A 19,476-nucleotide genomic window follows, 5' to 3' on the forward strand; every position below is an offset into this window, starting at 1 on the left:
CCAGAAAACTCCTGGCTGGTTCTGCCCTATCACGCTGCAGTGGGTTCAACATGTTCTGGCTCCTTCTCCCGCACAGCAGAAACGCAGAGTTAAAATTGTGCCTAAGCACTGGCGACAACTGACGAAACAGAAACGGGGGACAGAGCACGTGCCTTCCCCACGGTTCTCAGCCTGTTTTCCGGGAACTTCCATCCTCACCACCCCATGAAATCCTAACTTCACCCATAGCCCGTGCGTCTGTTTACCTATCTGGGGCACTCTGGCGGGCCACCGGCCATCGTGACATCTAGGATCCCTCGCCCCTTGGGGATGAGGGCACCCTGGGGACAATGGCCGTGACATGTCCCAACACCGGCCCCCCCCCCCCACCAGGAAAATGGAAATGACCACCAGCAGCCGCGGGTAAAAAAATGGCACAATTTATTCTGATGCTCGGGTGGGAACACCCGTGGGCGGGGAGGATGCAGAGGGTCCCCGCCACCGTCCCCGGCCTGGCCGCACGGCGGGAGCAGCTGGGAACCCTGGGGCGCACAGTGGTTCTGCGGTTTGGCTGTGGTCTTGCATGTGAAGGGGCGACATTCGACTGGACAGTTTCCTCGTCCTGGGAGGCTGTCTTGCCAGGCCCCCCGCTGAGCTGGGCCCCGGAGGCTTCCGGAAGGACCGAGGCCCGAGCTCATGTTAATTGCACTTGTTCGGTGTTGGGTGACGGTGCCCCTCACGTCTGCGAGCATCCCAGACACCCAGAGGTACTGAGTCGGCACGGTCCACACTGGAAGGGCAGCCACAGCGAGAGGCCACGGAGGATGTGTGGGCAGGCAGAGGCACGAACTCGGGGCAGAACGGGGCTTCCCGTGGTCACGTCGGTGCAGCCCCCGACGGGGCCCTGGCCACCCCTCCCAGGGCCCGTGGGAGACAGTGGTGGGATTCGGATCCCACAGCCACACAGGGCCACGCAAACAGAGGGTTTTGATGTGAAGCTGGCAGGCTCTGCAGGAGGACATTTGGCCAGCTAACATCTGGCAAGACTCAAAGATCCCGCCCAGGAGAGCGGTTCCAGGGGACTCATCCTGTGTTGTCCACACGGGAGAGGGGATATTTTTCTAAAGGGGAAGGCAGGCTCACGTATAGGAAAAGAAAAATCGTATCTTTCATGATCCACGAAGGGGTCCGGGGGGGCCGGGAGGCAGGCTGCGGGGTCCCTGTCGTACCTGTCGTGAAGCAGACACGGGGCTCCCAGGCGCCGGCTGCCCGCAGGGCACAGGTCCGTGCGGGCCCACTGGGCAAACGCAAGTGCTTTACAAACACAGTGGGTTTTCCCAGGTGCCCCGCACATACAACCACGGAGTCCAAGTTCAATGCTGGCCGAGGAGACGGGCTCAGGGTGGCCAGACCCACAGCTGCTGCATCTGGGATCGGGGAGGACTCGACCCCGGCGCTCAGCGTAGCCGCGACAGCATGGAGCTCCGATCACTCGCTGGACTTTCTAGAAAGCACGGGCCCATGTTCCGGAGACGTGGCCCTCAGGCTAGAGTGTCCCCTGGGCACTGCCTCGGTGGCCTCAGGGCCGAGCGGCGCTCAGTGGCACATCCGTGCGGTCATTTCTTTCTGTTAAGAACGAGCAGGACGTCAGGTATCGAGAGGAGAAGGACAGAAACCACACCCCAGGAAAGCAGATCCGGTCTCAAGGGACCCGCGGGCTTCACTTCTCGCCAAACCTTACGAACAACGGGACAGATAACCGGGTGGGGGAGGGGGGCCCAAGCCATTCTGTGAAGGGCCAAAAAGGCAGTGTTGTCGAGGGAGAGCGGCCGCGGCAACGCGTAAACGCTAAGGCACGAAGACGTCTTGCCACATTCCGCGCGACGGCAGGACCCCGGGAGCCTCGGTGTGCAGGAGCAGCGGGCAGATCAGCACCAGCCCACGGCCTTTACACACGGCCTGGGGAAGTCTCGCTGGCCCCAGAAAGAACTGGAAGCATCGACACGGGAGAAATGATGAGGGTATCGAGGCACGAAGCTAAAAAAAAAAAAATCGGGGCACCTGGGTGGCTCACTCGGTTGAGCATCCGACTCTTGATTTCAGCTCAGGTCGTGAGCGTCTCGTGGTCGTGAAATCGAACCCCACACTGGGCTCTGCGCTGACCGGGCAGAGCCTACTTGGGATCCTCTCTGCCCCTCCCCCACTTCCTCTCTCTCTCAAAATAAATACGTAAACATGAAAATGAACGAGCAAACGAACAAACTGAGCCTCCTTTAAGCGTCTGACTTCAGCTCAGGTCACGATCTCACGGTCTGTGGGTTCGAGCCCCGCAGGGCTCTGTGCTGATGGCTCGGAGCCTGGAGCCTGTTTTGGATTCTGTGTCTCCCTCTCTCTCTGCTCCTCCCCCACTCCAGCTCTGCCTCGAACTCAAAACGAATAAACATTAAAAAAAAAAAAAAGAAAGAAAGAAAGAAATCATTGCTTGGTCTCCAGCCAGGCAGTGAGGACAAGGGTGGGGGAGACTGGGATGTCCGGGCCCGGCCACCGGGCCGCTGGTGTTTGCAGGGTCACCTCCCCAGGGTCCCCAAGGGCACGGCAGCCGCATCCCCGCCATGCCCGCCAGCGGGGGGCACAGAGCAGCCAGAACCAAAAGTAAGCCCGGGGGGGGGGGGGGGGGGGGGGGGGGTCCCGTGTGCCTGCCAGGAACCCGAACTGGGGGCCCACTCCACTCGAGTGTCACTGCGTCACAAATTTGGGCCCAAGCCCAAAGAACCCCCCTCCGCTCCCCTCTGCTGACTTCGGGCAGTGGAGCCGCGGGGGGGGCCGCCGCCAAGCCGGGGGTCTGGGCCCTGCGGACCAGCCCGGGACCCCAGCGTCCCCCCGCCCACCAGTCCCGGCCCGCTCACCAGCGGCTCGAGCTCCTTGGTGTCGATGAGGCCGAACTCCTTGACGAAGTAGTAAAAGTGCTTGTAGCAGGTGTTGACGTGCGCCTCAGAGCCCATCTGCGCGATGCGGTCGAAGTGGTGGATGTAGACGTGCACGAACACGCGGAACAGTCGCGACAGGATCTTCCTCACCACCTGCAGGAAGTTCTTGGGGAACGGCGTGCCTGTGGGCGGGGCGAGAGGCTCAGGGGGGCGGGGCCCCACCTCCCCCCTTCCCGACCCCACTTGGGTTCCGGCCCCGGGTTCCGGCCCGTGGGCGCCGCCCGGTTTCCGGTGAGGCTTCTTGTCCTTAGCAGACTCCTTGATGGGCTCCCGGTCCTCCTGCCCCCACCCCCGGTTCGTCTTTACCACGTCCTCTCGTTTGCCCTGGGCCGCGGTGGGTCGCGTCAGGCGCCCCCGCGTGCCCCTTCCACCCCCATCCGTTCACGTCCCTCCGTCCCGCGGCACGGACGGGGTGCAGCCAGCACGGGCAGGTGTGTGCCCGGGACCGGAAAGAGCCAGGGGCCCCCGTCCCCGACGTGAGGGGCGAGCAGCCCAGGGAGAGGACGCACAAGAGACGCCGCGCCCCGCGGGAAGCCCCCGTGTGCCGGGCGCACGTCCCCCCAGGTGGACACACCGGCGCGTGCGGGATGCGGGTGCGGGAAAGCTCTCAGCACGGCGCCGCAGCGAGAGCGGGACGGCCAGCCAGCGCCCCACGCGGCAGGGCCCACGGGCTGTCTGTCCTCTACCCGGAGGCAAGTGGGAGCGGACTGTGACCGGTGCAGCCTGACCCTGCGTGTCCCGGGCGCCGCCCTGCTCCCTCCCCTGTATCTGGGCCCGGGAGGCCTCTCAGGGCAGGGGAACGATGGTGCTGGCCCTCGGTCATGGGCAAGCGTCCGAGCGTGGTGAACGGGCCGTTCCGGCCGACTCTGTGGAGGCTTTGCTCAGGCTCACTGAGGCCTGTGCACGTTCCCCGTCCCTCGAATCTGGACGTGAAACCGAACGGTCTGTGGGTCCCTGCGGAGCAGATGCTTTCCTTGAAAGCCCCTGGAAGCCACGCGGTGGGACGGTCACCTCGAGGGCTGGCAGTCCCCACGCGCTGGGGCCCCTCATAGTGGAAAGAGGCTTTAAGCTCAGAAGGAACATCAGGCCCACAGCAAGCGGACAAACGGAGCCCCGGGGAGCCCGGCTCGGCACCGAACCCACACGGGGCCCGGGTGTGAGGCCGCCCCGGCCCCCGCTGCACCTCTGTCCTAGGACGGGAGCCGCCAAGGGCGTTCCTGGGTGAAGGGGGGCAGTTTATAGTAGGCTGGTCTGGATGGGTCTGACACAGAATCTCCCAGGACTAAGCCGCACATGCTCCTGAGGACTCTCCCGCGGGGTGCGAACCCGGCCCCGTCTGCTCTTAGAAATAAGGGGACACCGGGACACAGGTGCACCCATTTGTTTATGAATCGCCTACAGCAGCTTTCGGTCTATGACGCAGATGTGAGCCATCAAGACACATACCGTGTGGCCGGCAAAGCCGGAGAGATTTACCAACTGGTCCCCACGAGGAAAAGTGCGCAACCCCTGGTCCGACATTAAGAGCACAGGCTGGTGGCTCGAGACCCAAGCGGACGCACAAGCGTGAACGGAACCCACACGGGAGCCGGGATGAAGCGTGGACCCTGTCCTTCCCTTGCGAAGCCACAAACCCAGCCCCAGGGGGTGCCCAGCACACAGGACCCCACTCTGCGTGAAGCATTTCCTCTGCCTGCCTGGCCAGGGCCCGGCAAGCCTCAGGGTGACGCTGGCCAGGCCGGACCCCCACCCGATGTGACCGTGTGGGATGGGCCTGGGGCCCTGAGAGCCTGAAGCACAAGGGCCCGTGTGAGGCCTCAGGGCCCCACTGGACGGCTGTGAGGCACCTGCCAAGTTACTTTTCTCTGCCTCTCGTCGGTGTCCTGTTCGGTAAGCTTAGGAGTCACCTTCTGTGGCGAGGGGCAGGCTTGGGGCCTCAAGCTCTAGGGTGCCAACCCCCCACCAAGGAGCGGGTGGGACCTGTTGGGGTCCCAGCAGGGCTGGCGGCCACAGTGACGGACGGAGTGCACACGTGGAGGGGGCCCCGGGGGCCGGGCCTGAGACCTGTCTGCCCTGCTGCCGCTCGGGGATGCCGTGTCAACACTGGCGGGGACAGTCGAAGCCGTGTCCCAGGGAGTCTCCCGGTGCTACTGTAACAAACTATCACCGGCCTGGCGGCTTAAATGCCGGAAGCCACAAGTTCTGAGTCTGTCGCTAGCCTGCTGTTGGTCAAGGTGCTGGAGGCACTGTTCCCTCCGGAGGCTCCGGGGTCAGTCCGTGTCCTTGCTGTCTCTGGAAGCCCACGACCCCTCCCCCCTCCCCGGCTGCCGCGCCACCTTCTCTCTCAAGTCGGATCTCACTCTGCCTCCTTCTCACAAGGGCCCTTGTGACGACACTCAGGACGCAGCAGGACGATCCAGAGTCATCTCCCATCTCAGGGTCCTTAACTTGAAGAACAATGTGCCCACCGCGCACGTGCACGTCCACAGACGACCGTGTTCCCCGCGCACGTGCACATCCCTCGGCCGCGAGCAGGGGCGAGGCGCCCACCCCCGCTGCCCCGCGGACGGACCCTGAACACGACGCTCAGGGTGGGAACCAGACACGAGAGGCCACGCGTGTGAAACGTCCAGAACAGGCTCATCCACGGACAGGAAGGGGGCTCATGGGTGCTGGGGGAGGGGGTGCTGGGGGAGGGGACTTCTTTCAGGGTGGTGGAATGTTCCAGAACCAGTTGTAGCACTTGCATAAATCTGCGAACATATTACTAAACGCCCCTGAACTGCCCGCTCGAGACGGGCCGACCGTAGGAACGCGAGTCCTACCCGCCCGGCCCGGCCGCCCCGACTCACCCACGTGGGTGGGAAAGAGCTCCTCGTTGTTGATCTGCACCTCGATCCAGTCCATGAGCAGGTCCATGTAGCGGGGGGCCGACAGCGCCGTGGGCTTGCGGAACTGGTGCTCGTCTTGCCAGCGGTACTCGTACTTGGGGCCGCCGGACATGACCGGGCAGGACTGCTCCGTGCACTCGTCGCCGATGGTGCCGTAGATGAGGTTGACGCGGTTGAAGAAGTCCACCACGTGCACGGCCACCCAGTCGCTGAGCTCCTCGCCGGGGGGCAGTTGCACGGCCAGCTTCAGGTCGAGCCCCGCGTTCAGCGACGCCTGCGCCTTCTTGTGAAGCTCGAACCGCTGGGTGCCCGGCTCGAACTTGCGCTTGGGCCGGAAAGTCTTGTCCTTGTTGAAAACTTGCTTCAGGAAGGGGTTGGACATGGTGGTTCTGTGCCCGGCCCGTGCTCCCCGGCGAGGCCTCTGCAGAGTGGCCCCGGGCAGGGCGCTGCGGTCAGCCGCGGGGACGGAGGACCGGAGATTCACAGCGTCCCCGGCCTCCCCCGAGATCTGGAACACAGAAAGGGGAGAAGGGTCACCTGTTTCTGGAAACCCTCTTTCAGAAGCACAAGGGGATGGATCGGGAGGCCCCGAGACTCGTGGTTTTCAGTTTCACGGAGAGGGCGCCGGTGGACACAACGGTCCACAACCTCGGCAGAAGGCGCTGAGGTAAAGCCCCCGACGAGCCAGAGCTGGCGGAGCCCCCGCTGTACAGCGGGAGGGGTCGTGTGCAAAGCCGCGCAGCGGCCAACGGCGACCGCAGCAGGTCAGTGGCGGCCAAGGGCGAAGGGAGGTCTCCATCCCTGGGACCTGCAAACGGACCTTATTTGGAAAAAGGTGCTTTGCGGAGGTGACTGAGCATCTCGGGACGCGCTCCTCCGGGTTATCCAGGTGTCCCTAGTCCGATGACGGTTGTCCTCGCAGAAGGACACGCAGACACACGGGAGAAGTCTGCATGAGGATGGAGGTCAAGGGGGGGCACCAAGGATGGCCAGCACCGCCAGGGCCAGGAGAGGGCCGGGAGCAGACGTCACCACCCTGAGGACATGCGCAGGAACCGCGCTCCCAATGGACGGACGGGAATTCTGGGGGGACACGCTGCCCCACGGGGCCTGCCTAAGAGGCCCGGATGAGCCCGTCTGGGTCCTGTCTGTCCACGCTGGGACCAGGATGGGCGCCCACTGGCTTCTGGGGACGCGGCCCTGCCCAGGGCGGTGAGGGCCCCATCTCCCCCTACTCTTCCAGCCTCTCTCTGTGCTCCGTGTCCTGTTACCTGGGACAGGACACGCCCCACGTCAGGGAGTGGGAGAGAGCGCAATGGAGCACGTGAGGCCGGGCGCTCAGGCGGGACACAGTCACCATGCTGTGCCTGGCACTGCCCATCACCCCACACTGTCCCGGGAGCGAAGGCCGGGCTGCGATGGGGGAGGCCGGGTGCCAGAGTGGCAGGCGGGGCCGGGGTCTTGGGAGTTCACCAGACAGAAGGCGCAGAAGGGGAAGCGCGGGGAGAGGCGGAAGTGCCAGGCCCCGCCCTGCGGCCCCGCCCTGCGGCCCCGCCCTCCGTATCCCTCCTCCATTTGCTGCCTACAACTAGTAACCGCTTGCGACTTCACCGCAAATGCCCACCCCCGCCAGCTTCTCCTTTCCTTAAACTGTGGGGGGAGGGGGGGCTCATTCCTCTGACTCCACCCTCAAGACCCAGCACGTGGCTCTAGGAAAGTACCACAGCCTCAGGGCTCCTAACAGCCCAACCGTGGTATCAGAAAGTTCTAGAGGCTCCAGGTCCGAGACGGCCCTCCTGGGAGTCCTCGCCTTTCCCGGCTTCCAGGGCGGCACATCTTTGGCCATCGGCCCACATGGCTCTGGCGTCTGCTTCCCTCATCAAGCCCCCTTCTGCAGGGACCCCACTCACCCCCCAGCCCCCACGGCGGCCCCCGCAGAGAACGTGCACCACAGGCGCTACCTGTCCGGGTGCAGGGGTCCCCAGACTCTCGGAGATGAGTGCACACGGCGGCCCGGGATGCAGGGAGGGTGACCCAGACGGCGGGCTGGCAACGGGGGCACCTGGGCTCCCAGCAAACACTTAGAGCTGTCATGGCTCCACCACGGCCCGTGGCCCTCTGTTGCCGGGACGTGGGAAAGAAGGGGCCTCCCGGGACCCTGGGCCCTGACAAGGCGCCCCCGGAGCCGGTGACTGCATTTCTGGGGCCACGTGCGGCCTGCGCACCTGCCTCGCCAGGACCGGGCCGACTCTGTGCCCGCTGTGGCCGAGCTGGGAGCCCCAGCTGAGCGGTGTGGGCCGTGTGGACTCTCGGCCACGAGACTTAAAGAGAGATTGCTCGCAGCTGAAGGGCGCCAGCACCCAAGCAGGTCCTTCTGCGGCCACCGGGGGCCAAATGGGAGGTGGCGGCAGACATGGAGGGACCCCACTGCCACCCTCCCGCGTGCTCACAGCTGCCCCACCTGGCCAGCGTCAGCCTTGTCCTCGGTGTGTCCCCAGGGCCTGCTCCCGGGGCTGAGGCAGCACCCGACGTGCAAGAGTGTGAAGCAGGCTCCCTGCCCTGGTGAGTGGGCAGGAGACGGTGGGAAGGATAAGGGCCTCCAAAAGCGTCCCCGTCCTGGTTCTGTGACCGGGAACCTGTCACTTCACGTGGCAGAGAGGACCCTGTCAAGGCCCCTGAGGCAGGGTGACCCTGGGTGCCCCAGGGGCCCAGCGTCCTGGCGAGGTCCTCACAAGAGGGAGGCAGAGAGATGGGCAGACCCCGTGCTGCTGGCCGGGAGGATGAGGAGGGGCCGCGGGCCCAGGATGCGGGGCCTCTGGAAGCCAGAAAAGGGGGGAAAGGGGGCTCCCTGGGGCCCCAGCGGGGGGCAGCCCTGCCCACGCCTCGGTGTTAGGACTTTCCAGCCCAGCCCTGCCCACTCCACTTTGAACTCACGACCTCCAGAACTGTGAGGTGACAGAGGTGTGTGGCTCCAGGCCACGGAATCTGTGGTCACTTGCCGCAGGGGCCCCAAGAGACTCAGGAGCCACCAGTTAACAGGCCCTGCGGAGTTTCATAACGAGCCTGGGCACAGTGACTCGCTGCGGACGACACTGCGGCAGCCCAGCCTGGCTACCCGTGGGCCCGGGCCCTTCCTGTCTGCGGCGTGGCTGGCGAGGCCTCCCACCCTCTGCGTGGACAGGCAAAGCCCCACCACTCCTCTGGGCCCAGCTGAGCTGCGCTCAAGGCGCAGGAACCGCGCAAAACACAGAAGGTGAGCATCAGGGTCGGAAGAGCTGACCGGAGACAGCGGGGTCAGAGGGACGGAGAAACCAGCGCTCCCACGACAACAGCCGTCACAAAGCCCGTCACCAGCGCCAGCAAGGAAAGGCAGACCGGAACCCTCGGGCCTGGCCAGTGTGCGCGTAAAAGGCAGTGACCGCTGGGGACAACAGCCCAGCACGGGGCTACCCCGGGGCCTAGCGATGCCTCTCAGATCCACAGGCAAGAGAGGCGACAACACACGTGCACACGAAACATACACGCGTGTTCACGGCAGCGCAATTCATAACGTTCACCAAAAAGTGGAAACAACCCAAACGTCCATCAACAGGTGACCACATGAACCAGCTGGGTCCGCCGCGCACGTGCACGTCCTTGGCTGTGAGCAGGAGCGAGGCGCCCACCCCCGCCACCCCGTGGACGGACCCCGAACACACGACGCTCAGAGAGGGAACCAGACACGAGAGGCCACACGGAGTGTGAGTCCGCGGGTGTGAAACATCCAGAACAGGCCCATCCAGGGACAGGAAATGGGCTCGTGGGGGCTGGGGGAGGAGTGGGGGTGACAGCTGATGGGGACCGGGTTTCCTATGGGGTGATGGAATGTTCTGGAACCAGAGGAGGTGCCTGCACAGCCTTGTGAACTGAAGACACAGGGCTGTGCGCTGTCGATGAGTGGGCGTAAGGCACGCGGATGTGATCTGAGAAAGGGGGGGGGCACGGGCAGGCCTCTATCCGGGGCCCTAAACGACTGAAGCGTCCCTGTTCGCTCGCACCGAGGCCGGCGCGGCTTGTAACCCCCGCTCACGGGGCCCTGGAGCAGCCACCGAGAGGCACAGAGAGTAGACGGTGCCGGGACGACTGGAAGGAGGGAGGTCCCGTGATGACCCCCGGCTGGTGGCTCGAGGCGCCTGTGCTCTGACGAGGACACGGGGCGACAACGGAGAGAAGCGCGTCCGCTTCCCTCCCCAGGGCGGCCCCGGGGGCTCTGGCACCATCGACGCTCCTGGCCGCCTTGGTGGATTCGGCTTTACGGTCACCCCCAAGCAGTGCGGCACCGACAGCGGGCCGACCGGGTCTCCCCGGGGCCCTGTGGGGTGGCATCCCCGCCCCCCTGTCGTGACCAGGGTCCCCTGGGGGCCGAGTCACCTCGGGCGAGACCCTGGATTAGAAGACCACGTCTCCGTGCTGCCTGGTTAACGATTACTTAGATCTGAGTTTCCATCCCCTGGCGGCGGGTAGGGGGAGGGGCCAGAGCGGGACCCCTGGGCTGTGGGTGAAGCCACCACCCTTTCTGCCCGGCCGCGTGCCGCCACGGCGGGCCCCCTCTCGGTTATTTGGGTCTCTGCCGGCCTAACCCAAAGCCAGTGCCGGCCCCCCTCCGGGCCAGGGCCAGTCCCTCCTGCGGCCCTGTGAAGCCTGCACAGAACGGGTGTGGCCGGGCCAGCCGACCCTCCCTGGTTCCAGCGGGAGGGCCTGGGCGGTGGGAAGGTGGCGCCTCAGAGGACGGGGCGCAGCCACACCCACCCCGACCCTCTGTCAGACCGGCCGTGCGCCCTTGGTGGGCCTGTGCTGGACACGCCGGCGCGGAACCCGCTCCCCGCCTACGCCCAGTAACGCCCAAGCGGCCTGCACACCTGCCCGAGGGGTCGCACTGCAAACCTGGCCGCTCTCAGGCCCCTCTGGGGACAGGTCAAGGGACAGGAATCCCCTGTGGGCCACCTTCTGCTCCTCCGACGACGCGGCTTAGATACTTCCTCGTTCGAGGTCTGTCTTCAACCTGCAGACTCCCTTCCGCTTGAGGAGACAGGGTGGGGGTTATGTCCAGCCAGACGGGGGCCACCGCAGCCCCTCCTGTGGGTCGCCTGATTCCCCGGCTCCTTATCCACCGCGGCTAAGCTACGCCCCGGACAGCAATCCCGGGGCAAGAGAAACACAGCCCGCCAGTGCCCTGCTGTCGCTTTTTACCTGGGGCCTCCCGTGGATGGCTCTGGGAGTTTAAGCTGAGACCCTGTCACCTGGGGACACAGGGCAGAAGCACGCCGTGTGACACGGGAGTGCGGCCTCAGGGGTACCGCAGGGCGGTGGTCTGTCTGCACGCCTTCGTGCCACGGACCAGACGCACGGGGATGGTTCTGGAAGGTGGGGCGGGGCAGGGCAGTGGGGGGCTTACGGGGCTCCTGCCTGCTTTCGGTCTCTTCTCAGGAAGCGGGAAGGTTTTTTAAGTGGAAGCAATGATTTCCTAAAAAACTTCCCTGATGGTAGAATTCCCCTCAAAAGCAAACAGCTTTCTCTCAGGAACACATGCACCCCCCTCCCGACCCCCGGACGAGGGGCGGCGGCCCCCAGAAGGTGCCTTTGCCTTGAGGGGCGGCAGGAGCCCAGGGTGCCCAGGAAGCCCCCCCACCGCCGCCCCTGGTCCCATTACCAGCTCTTCCCGGAACACCTCCGCGGTTGGCGCAGGGGAGGGTGGGGCAGGGGATTCGGTGCTAAGGGCTCCGGGGTGGGGGGGCTGTCCTGGTGCTTCCCACAGACGAGATGTGGCGGCGCTCAGAAACTTCTAGACTGAGGAAGGTAAGCCGACAAACTCCCCCGCCCCTACCCACACCCTCCTCACCCCCCCTTTTTTTCTGAAAACCAAACACAACACAGTCCCTCTAAGCACCCCCTTCCCCCTCCCCTCCCCCCCCCTCCCCCCTGGGGAAGAGGCCCAGAGCTGCGGCTGCCACTTCCTTCCGGTGCCCCCACACCCTGCCCTGGCCCTGGCCCTGACATGCTGCCGCTAAGGGGACCCTGCCCTGGAGCTGGGGCTCCAGACAAAAGAGCCCCAGCCTCAGAGGTCAGTCCCGTATGTTCCAGATCAGCAAACCCCGGCTCCTGGCCCAGCGGCTGAGGTTCGTTCAGCTGGAAGGTGCTGGAAGCCCAGGCTCTGTCCTGTCAAAGGCCACCCCCCCCCACCCCCGGCGCTGTCTTCTCAGTGTCCCCACCGCTGGCTGAGCAGCGGGAAGGCCACCTGCCATCCTGCCGGACTCACACAAAGGTGGCCCCAGCCCCCAGCCCCCCAGGGTGCGCGGCTTTGCTGGCATCCAGCCCTCATGTCACTTCCTGCAGGAAGTGGTTTGCAGAGATCACTCCAGGCCGGGTGCCATCGAGGGGTTCTATATACTCCCGCCCTCCTGGTAGTTCTTTTATGTCTTAACCAATTGTGATACAGTTCACACGTAAGTAACTTAAGGTACACAATTCAACGGTTTTTAGTAAGATCATAGAAGAGTGCAATCATCACCACTAATTCCAGAACGTTCTCATCACCTCAAAAGACTGCCCATCAGCAGTCACTCCCCACCCGTCTATCATGGGTGGAATCGTGTCCCCCCCAAACGGATGTTCAAGCCCTAACCACTGGCACCTGTGAGTGAGCCCTTGTTGGGAAACTGGAATCTTTGCAGATGTCAAGATGAAGTCATACCGGAGAGGGTGGCCCTAAATCCAAGGACACACATCTTTATGAGAACCGGGAAATCCGGACAAACACTCGGAGAAGTCGGCCATGTGACTGTGGATGCGCCGCAAGCCGAGGGACGCCCAGGATGGCCTGTGACCCCCAGGAGCTGGGAGAGGCAGGAAGGGCCCTCCCTGGAGCTTTGAGGGGCAGATCGCAGGGCAAGTAGGGGGCGGGCCAGGGATCTGAGCCCAGGACTCCCGCGCCCACTGCCTGCGCTTCAAGGGGGTGCTGGGTGCACTGGGGCCGCTGCGGACGCCGGGCCTCTCCCGCCACAGAGGCAGATATACAAGGACTGTGACGAAACCGTGTCCCCTGGGGACAGAAAGCACAGTGTGACAGAGACCAGGGGTGGCTGTCTGCTCAGGAGCCGCGCCTCTTCCTTCTAGGCCTCCGCCTGAGGTTTCAAGGGGCCCTTTCACTGAGCAGAGGCCCGCAGGTCAGCAGGGGAAGCCGCTCCGCTCCCGTCCCCACGCAGACTCCACTAGCTGGCTGACCAAGCTTCCTTTTAACGTCAGGATGCTCAGGATGTGGACTGGACTCTGAGAAGACCCTGGTCTGAAACGGACACAGTGCGTCCACAGCAGGCCAGGCCCATCCACTCACAGATGGCGCTCTCTCCAGGGTGCTGTGCCTAGCTCCCAGCTGTGCCAGGGTCTCGCCTGGGGCCGCTCCGTCTCCAGGGACAGTGGGCCATGTCTGGAGACGTCTGTGGCTGTCACGACTGGGGTGTTCCTGGCATCGAGCACGGGAGCCTGGGACGGTGCTCAGCCCCCACAGCGCCCGCGCACCCCCAGAGTGACCCAGTCACAGATGTGTTATTTTGAACTCAGGAGACACAGAAACGCCCGTCTCCTTCCCAGAATCGGGTTTCTGACGTTGGATTCCCCTTTTTCGCTTAAGCAATCCGGACCTCGAAATTCTAGGAAATCAGGAACGGGGCCCTCCAGCTGGGGCGTGTCTAAAACTTCCCAGAGTAAAAGCCCAACTTCTAAGCCGGCTGCCTGGGGAATTTTTGTAAAACCCCCACCGTATGAAGTGCTGGGGAAGGGAGAACAGCGCCCGGAAGCATGATTAAAGGCTGACTTTTCACTGAGCTGTCTTGGCTTTGGGGCATTTGTACGTACGAAACAAAGAGACTTAAAACTGTTCAGAAAAGATTCGGGAACTGCACTGGCATTTCTGAGAAGCCCCTGAGGGACTAAAATAACCACTTTTGCTTCTGCTGAGACAGAGGGAGGCGTACCTAGAATTCAACCCGTCAGGTTACTAAGGGCGTCTGGTACTCGAACACCGTGCTCAGCGGTGTGGTAACGGCGCTCTCTCCTTTACGAAAGTTCAAGTAAAAAGTAAGCCATCGAGCTGCACAGAGACACGGAGGAGCCTCAGACGCACAGCACTGGGTGACAGAAGCCAGGCTGAGGAGGCGACACACGGGGTGGTTCCAAGTCCAGGATGTTCTGGACAAGGCAGGACCACAGAGGCACGGCTGCCGGGGTGGGGGAGGGTGAATGGGGGGAGCACAGGAATTTCGGGGCCGTGGGTCTACTCCGGACGACACCGTGGTGGTGGGCAGGTGTCCGTGACATTCGTCCGGACCCACAGGGTGTGCCGCACCAGGAGTGACCTTGTGTCCGCTGTGGACCGTGGTTCGTCACGTTCGGTACTGGGTGGGGATGTCGATAATGGGGCCGCCGGTGCGTTTATGGGGAAAGGGAGTCTATGGGAATTTCCTGTACCTTCCACTCAGTTTTGTTGTGAGCCTAAAGCTGCTCTAAAAAAATAAACTCGACTTAAAATTATGAGTAAGGTTGATTCAATTACGATCCACCCAGCATTTGGTTAAATCTTCCAATGGTTTACTCTATTTAGGAAACACCTAAAGCCGCAGAGGACAACGAATCCTGGGAAACAGGAGTTGGATACACATCCGCGGACAGGATGTCAGAAAAAGCACTAGAAATGTGACATCTGCCACAGGCATAGTTTCAAATTTTCCAGGAGACTCAGTGAAAAGCGAAAAAGTGAAAGGAAGCAGGTGAAGTCGCTGTTAACACCGTATGGCATTTAGCCCCCAAATGCCAAATACCATCTCGACACGTGACGGACACAAAACGTCACAGACCCATTTTGCTTTTTGTTGTTAAACAGACTTTGTCTCCAAGGCTTGTATTTGGCACGTGCGGCACACCCCAGTTTGCACGAGGTACGTTCCAAGTGCACACTGGCCACACACGGCCAGCGGCTGTGGCACGGGACAGCTCGGCTCTGGAGGGGTGAATGAGAGAGGAAGCCACGTGTGGGGAGACTGGAGTGATGCATGGCTGTTGTCTGAGGTGGGTGCCCCCAGCAGGGAGAGGAGGAGGCGGGCGCCCGAATGGGGCAGGGGCAGTGGGCACTTCCACTTGCTGCACCCCACTGGGAATCTGTTGATTACAGACCACCCCCAGGCGACCCCAAACACGCAGGGGTTGAGCAGTCTTGAGCGTGTCAACTCGGAAGCACGGGGGTCAGGACCTGGGGGAGACTGCAGGGCCCTGTCCTGACGTTGGCCAGGCCTGGGACCTTTGTTACCACTCCCCGCTGAACCTGTAACCAGGCCAATAGGAGCCCCCGAACTTTATGTGGGGTGGAAGGAGGCAGGAATGAGGAAGCAGCTGGCTGGGACCATGTGTCCAGAATCAAGTCCACAACCAGAAACTGCAAGTAGACTCGCGGGGTGTGTGATAAGCAAAAGTTCACGCCCATCGTAGCTCTCCCATCCGCCGCTCTCCGGGGACCGGCCTCCCCGCCGCCCGCGTCCGCCGCTCCCCAGGGACCCGGCCTCCCCGCCGCCCGCGTCCGTCCCTCGGAGGACCCACCTGCGGTCTCACGCCCCCACCGGTCGGGCGGGTGTCGCGCCTGCCCCGCGTCCGGCGTCTTCCGTCCGGTCCCCTCCGCCGCCCAGGAGGAACAGCGCCCACGGCCCGCCCCGCCGCCCCGCCCAGCCAGGTCCACTTCCGCTACCGGCCTAGGCCTCCCCGGAAGCGGAGCCGAAGGGGGCGAGGCCTAGAGCGGGGGGAGGGGAATGCTCCCCGCCCGCCGCGGCGCTCTCTGTTGCCGGGCAACCGGAAACGGGCGGTGACGTCATTGGCCCGGGCCAGGGGCTCAAGGCCGACCGGTGGAGCTGGCGCAGTGCCAGGAGCGCGAGCGGGTCCGCGAGACAGGGCCAGCCCAGAAGGAAGAGCGTGCGCGTGCGCGTGCCGTGCGCGCGGGCATGGGGCGCGGCGTGGGGGCGGGGCCGGAGGCGGGGCCGGTGCAGCCCGTTGTCCGTTGCGCGGGCGAGGCCGGCGCTGGGGGCGTGGCGCGGGAGGCGCCGTTGGTTGGTTGGCGGGCGGGCCATGGCTCTGCTGCTGTGCCTCGGCCTGACCGCGGCGCTGGCCCGCGGCTGCCTGCACTGTCACGGCAACTTCTCGGAGAAGTTCTCCTTCTACCGCCATCACGTGAATCTCAAGTCCTGGTGGGTGGGCGACATCCCCGTGTCGGGCTTGCTGCTCAGCGACTGGAGCCAGGACACGATGAAGGAGCTGCACCTGGCCATCCCCGCGGAGATCAGTGAGTGCGGGGCCCCGCCCGGGCGCGCCCCCCGGCCCGGCCAGACTCCCGCCAGACCCCGGCCTGACCCCGACCCGCGCAGCTCACCGGCCTCCCTCTCCGGCCTCCAGCCCGGGAGAAGCTGAACCAAGTGGCGAACGCCGTGTACCAGAAGATGGATCAGCTGTACCAGGGGAAGATGTATTTCCCCGGTAAGGGGGCGGGCGCCGCGCGCGCGCGGACACCGAGACAGCTCCCCTCCGCCCAGCGCCGGAGGCTGACCTCCCTCCTGCCTGCCCCCACAGGGTACTTCCCCAACGAGCTGCGAGCCATCTTTCGGGAGCAGGTGCACCTCATCCAGAATGCAATCATCGAAAGTGAGCAAAGGAAGGGCTTGGGGAGCGCCGCGGGGGTATTTCAGAAGTCCCTCCGGAGCCAGGGGCCCTGGCCAGGGGGTGGCAGAGGCTGGCGTGATAGGACTGGGGCTTCTGGCTCAGTGCAGCCGGCTCCCAACAGAGAGAAAGAAGGGCAGCTCCCCGAGGCAGGGGCCCTTCCTTCCCGTGGGCACCAGCAGGCGGCCTGGATAAACCCCAGCCCTCCCCCAGCCTGTCCCTGGAGAAGCGGCTGAGTAGGGCTGCTACCCTCCTCCCAGGCTGAGAGCCAGCCTAACCCTAGGTGAGCCTCTGGCAGGGCAAGAAGGCTGGGTCGGGGGTCGCTTGGGGGGGCTCAGTCGGTTAGGTGTCGACTTCGGCTCAGGCCATGATCTCACGGTTCAGGAGTTCGAGCCCCGCGTCTGGCTCTGTGCTGACAGCTCGGAGCCTGGAGCCTGCTTCGGGTTCTGTGTCTCCGTCTCTCTCTGTCCCTCCCCTACTTGTGCTCTCTCTCTCTCTCTCTCTCTCTCTCTCTCTCTCTCAAAAACAAACACTAAAAAAAAAATTAAAAATAATAAAAAGGGTAGGTGGGGGCGGGGGACAAGTGCCATCAGTGCCCTCGTCCCCACACAGGCCGCATCGACTGTCAGCGTCACTGTGGTGAGTGAGCCCCTGCCCGGTCCGTGGGGCACAGCGGTGGCGGCAGCCCTGGAGGCCGAGGCGGGGGAGCCTGCGGCCGCCTCTCCTGTGTTACAGGCATCTTCCAGTACGCGACGATCTCCTGTACCAACTGCACAGACTCGCACGTCGTCTGCTTTGGCTACAACTGCGAGTAGGGCTCAGGCTCGGGTGGTGACCAGAAAGGGCCCTGTGCCCGTGGGTCTGAGGCTGTCCTGGGACCCTCCCTGTTCCTCCCTGGCCTGTCTCCACCGGGGTCGGGTGGGGTGGTAGCCCCTCGGCAGGCCCTGAGTTCTGGATTTGGGGCGCCCCGTCTGCACGCCCCGTGTGCCCACAGGTCATCGGCACAGTGGGAAACAGCTGTGCAGGGCCTCCTCCGGTACATGTGAGTTGGGGCCCCTGGGCTCAGGGAGGGGACCTTCCCCTCCACGCCTGACGTTCTGATTCCAATCCTGCTGTCGTTGTAGAAATAAGTGGCACAAGTAAGTCCCCTGTCCCCAAACCCAGCATGACTTGTATCAGAGGCGGTGTGCTTATGTGCCCTTGCGGGTGAGTGTGTGGAGGGCGGCCACGGGAGGCGGCACCTGCTCCAGTGCTCAGGACCCCAGCCCGCCCTTCCCCTGCACTCAGCTGGCACCAGGGGGCGCAACACCCAAGTTAAAGGTTTCCATAGAGTCTGGTCCTACCCCTGCCCTAAGCAGCTGGCAGGGCTGTGGTCAGAGCTGGGGGGAGGGGAGGGGGCGGCCCATGATGGATGTGCCCCAGTGGAGGGACTTGGGGGCCACAGGCACAGCACAGCCCTAAAGCTTGGGTCTAACTGGGACCCTGTCATGTCTTTCAGACAGGACGACCACACAAGGTAAGGCCCCCGCCCCGTCTGTTCTCTCCAAAACCCTGGCCTGGCCTTCTGGAGGGGAGCACGAGGGAGTCAGAAAAGGGGTGGCACGGGGGCCTCTAAGTCAGGGGTGGACGGGGAGGGGCTGGCTAGGGAGACACAGCCAGCAAGGCTCTCTCTGCACCTGGGACAAGCTGGACGTCACCCCCGCAACCACACCCAAGTGATCACTTCGAATAAACATCGGATCTTCCTCCCCTCTCCTGGATGCACAGAACCACTCCAGCTTTGTGAGTGGCGCAAAGGAGGGAGGCTCTGAGGACCTGGGTGGACTCTGCAGGCAGGGTCGAGCCTAAGCCAGAGATCAAAACCCAATGGCCAGCTTGCCGCAGCCTCCCACCCCCTTTTTGCAGCCCCTTGCGAGAGAGTTGGGCTCGACCCCGATGCTGTTTAGGGGATGGGTACAGGCCACGAGACCTCCAAGTTGAGATTTGAGGGTTGTCTGCAGCCCTGTCACATGCCCCAGGCCCGTAGCAAAGACCTTGGTTTGGGGGAGGGGGGGGAGGTGGAGCAGGGAGGGAAGAGCTGAGGGCACCCATGTCTCCCCAACAGTCTGATGTCACCAAGCTTCGCATGTCTTGAGCCCCCACACCTGGCCAACTTGACTCTGGAAAATGCTTCCGAGTGCCTGACACAGCACTGACGGCCACCGGCCATCGCCAGACTGGCCCTAGCCTCGAGGTGGACCCAGGACTCAGCTGGACTGCCCCAGCCTGACCCCACGGAGCAGGCTCACTGCCGCCTTGAGTCCCTGCACTGCCATCAGAGGCCGGGACCGGGGCCGGGAAGGGCGCGTGGCTTTGTATATACAGTGCATCACCGCCGGGCGGAGCCGCAGGGCTATTAGAGGCAATGATTAAACGTCCCTGTTTCTCATCACAGAGTATCCGTGTTGGGGCAACCAGGGCTGGGTCCCCAGGAAAGGCACATCCTGGTCACGGGCACTGGGCAGGGCTGACGGCCCCGGGATTTCCGTAGCAATTGTACCGCAACCCGTCTCAACACGGCCGGGCAGCCTTGACAGACCCAAGCCTTTGGCGCGACTCGCCACGCCGGGCTAAACCTCAGCCGAAGGAGCACAGGAAGCGTCCCTAGCACGTCGTTTCCTGTCGCAAACACTCATGTGCGTCACGAGACCCACGGTAAATGGCTTGATGGGCCTGGCAGACGAGAAGTGGGAGACTAGTCCTGCCAGGAGCAGGTACACGGAGGTCAGAAGAGTCCGCAGGGCCGGGTGGGTGTGGAACACCACTCCGGCAGGCCGGTGGTCTTACCGGCCAACAATGGCCTCAAGGCGTCAGTGTGGCCCGTGCTGCCCCAGTGCTGGTGAGGGAGCGGA

General features: G+C 63.9%; 2 protein-coding genes across 9 annotated transcripts; one reads left to right on the plus strand and one right to left on the minus strand.

Annotated features, from left to right (window-relative positions):
* Positions 1-403: 403 nt before the first annotated feature.
* Positions 404-15,865, minus strand: MOB3A (MOB kinase activator 3A). 5 transcript variants are annotated; one of them, XM_011288078.4, is made up of 4 exons: positions 15,482-15,865; positions 5,819-6,365; positions 2,886-3,088; positions 404-2,016 (listed from the first exon to the last, which is right to left on the minus strand). In XM_011288078.4, exons 2-4 carry the CDS (start codon positions 6,237-6,239, stop codon positions 1,828-1,830), a joined length of 813 nt encoding a protein of 270 aa, XP_011286380.1. In that variant the 5' UTR covers positions 6,240-6,365; positions 15,482-15,865; the 3' UTR covers positions 404-1,827. The 5 variants fall into 5 exon arrangements, with proteins under 5 accessions (XP_011286380.1, XP_011286391.1, XP_011286386.1 ...); XM_011288089.4 differs by having other exon boundaries at positions 404-1,605; positions 15,482-15,858; XM_011288084.4 differs by lacking the exon at positions 15,482-15,865 and adding an exon at positions 11,547-11,674.
* Positions 15,866-15,923: 58 nt separating this feature from the next.
* Positions 15,924-19,016, plus strand: IZUMO4 (IZUMO family member 4). 4 transcript variants are annotated; one of them, XR_002737832.2, is made up of 10 exons: positions 15,926-16,214; positions 16,325-16,405; positions 16,499-16,570; positions 17,198-17,224; positions 17,321-17,396; positions 17,580-17,627; positions 17,710-17,724; positions 18,084-18,101; positions 18,272-18,367; positions 18,690-19,016. XR_002737832.2 is itself a non-coding variant. In XM_011288567.3 (10 exons), exons 1-10 carry the CDS (start codon positions 16,001-16,003, stop codon positions 18,778-18,780), a joined length of 657 nt encoding a protein of 218 aa, XP_011286869.2. In that variant the 5' UTR covers positions 15,927-16,000; the 3' UTR covers positions 18,781-19,016. The 4 variants fall into 4 exon arrangements, 2 of the variants coding, with proteins under 2 accessions (XP_023099108.1, XP_011286869.2); XM_011288567.3 differs by having other exon boundaries at positions 15,927-16,214; positions 18,353-18,367; XR_002737834.2 differs by lacking the exon at positions 17,710-17,724 and having other exon boundaries at positions 15,924-16,214.
* The last annotated feature ends 460 nt before the right edge of the window (positions 19,017-19,476 follow it).

Source organism: Felis catus, chromosome A2 (assembly GCF_018350175.1).
Source record: "Felis catus isolate Fca126 chromosome A2, F.catus_Fca126_mat1.0, whole genome shotgun sequence".
NCBI lineage: Eukaryota > Metazoa > Chordata > Mammalia > Carnivora > Felidae > Felis > Felis catus.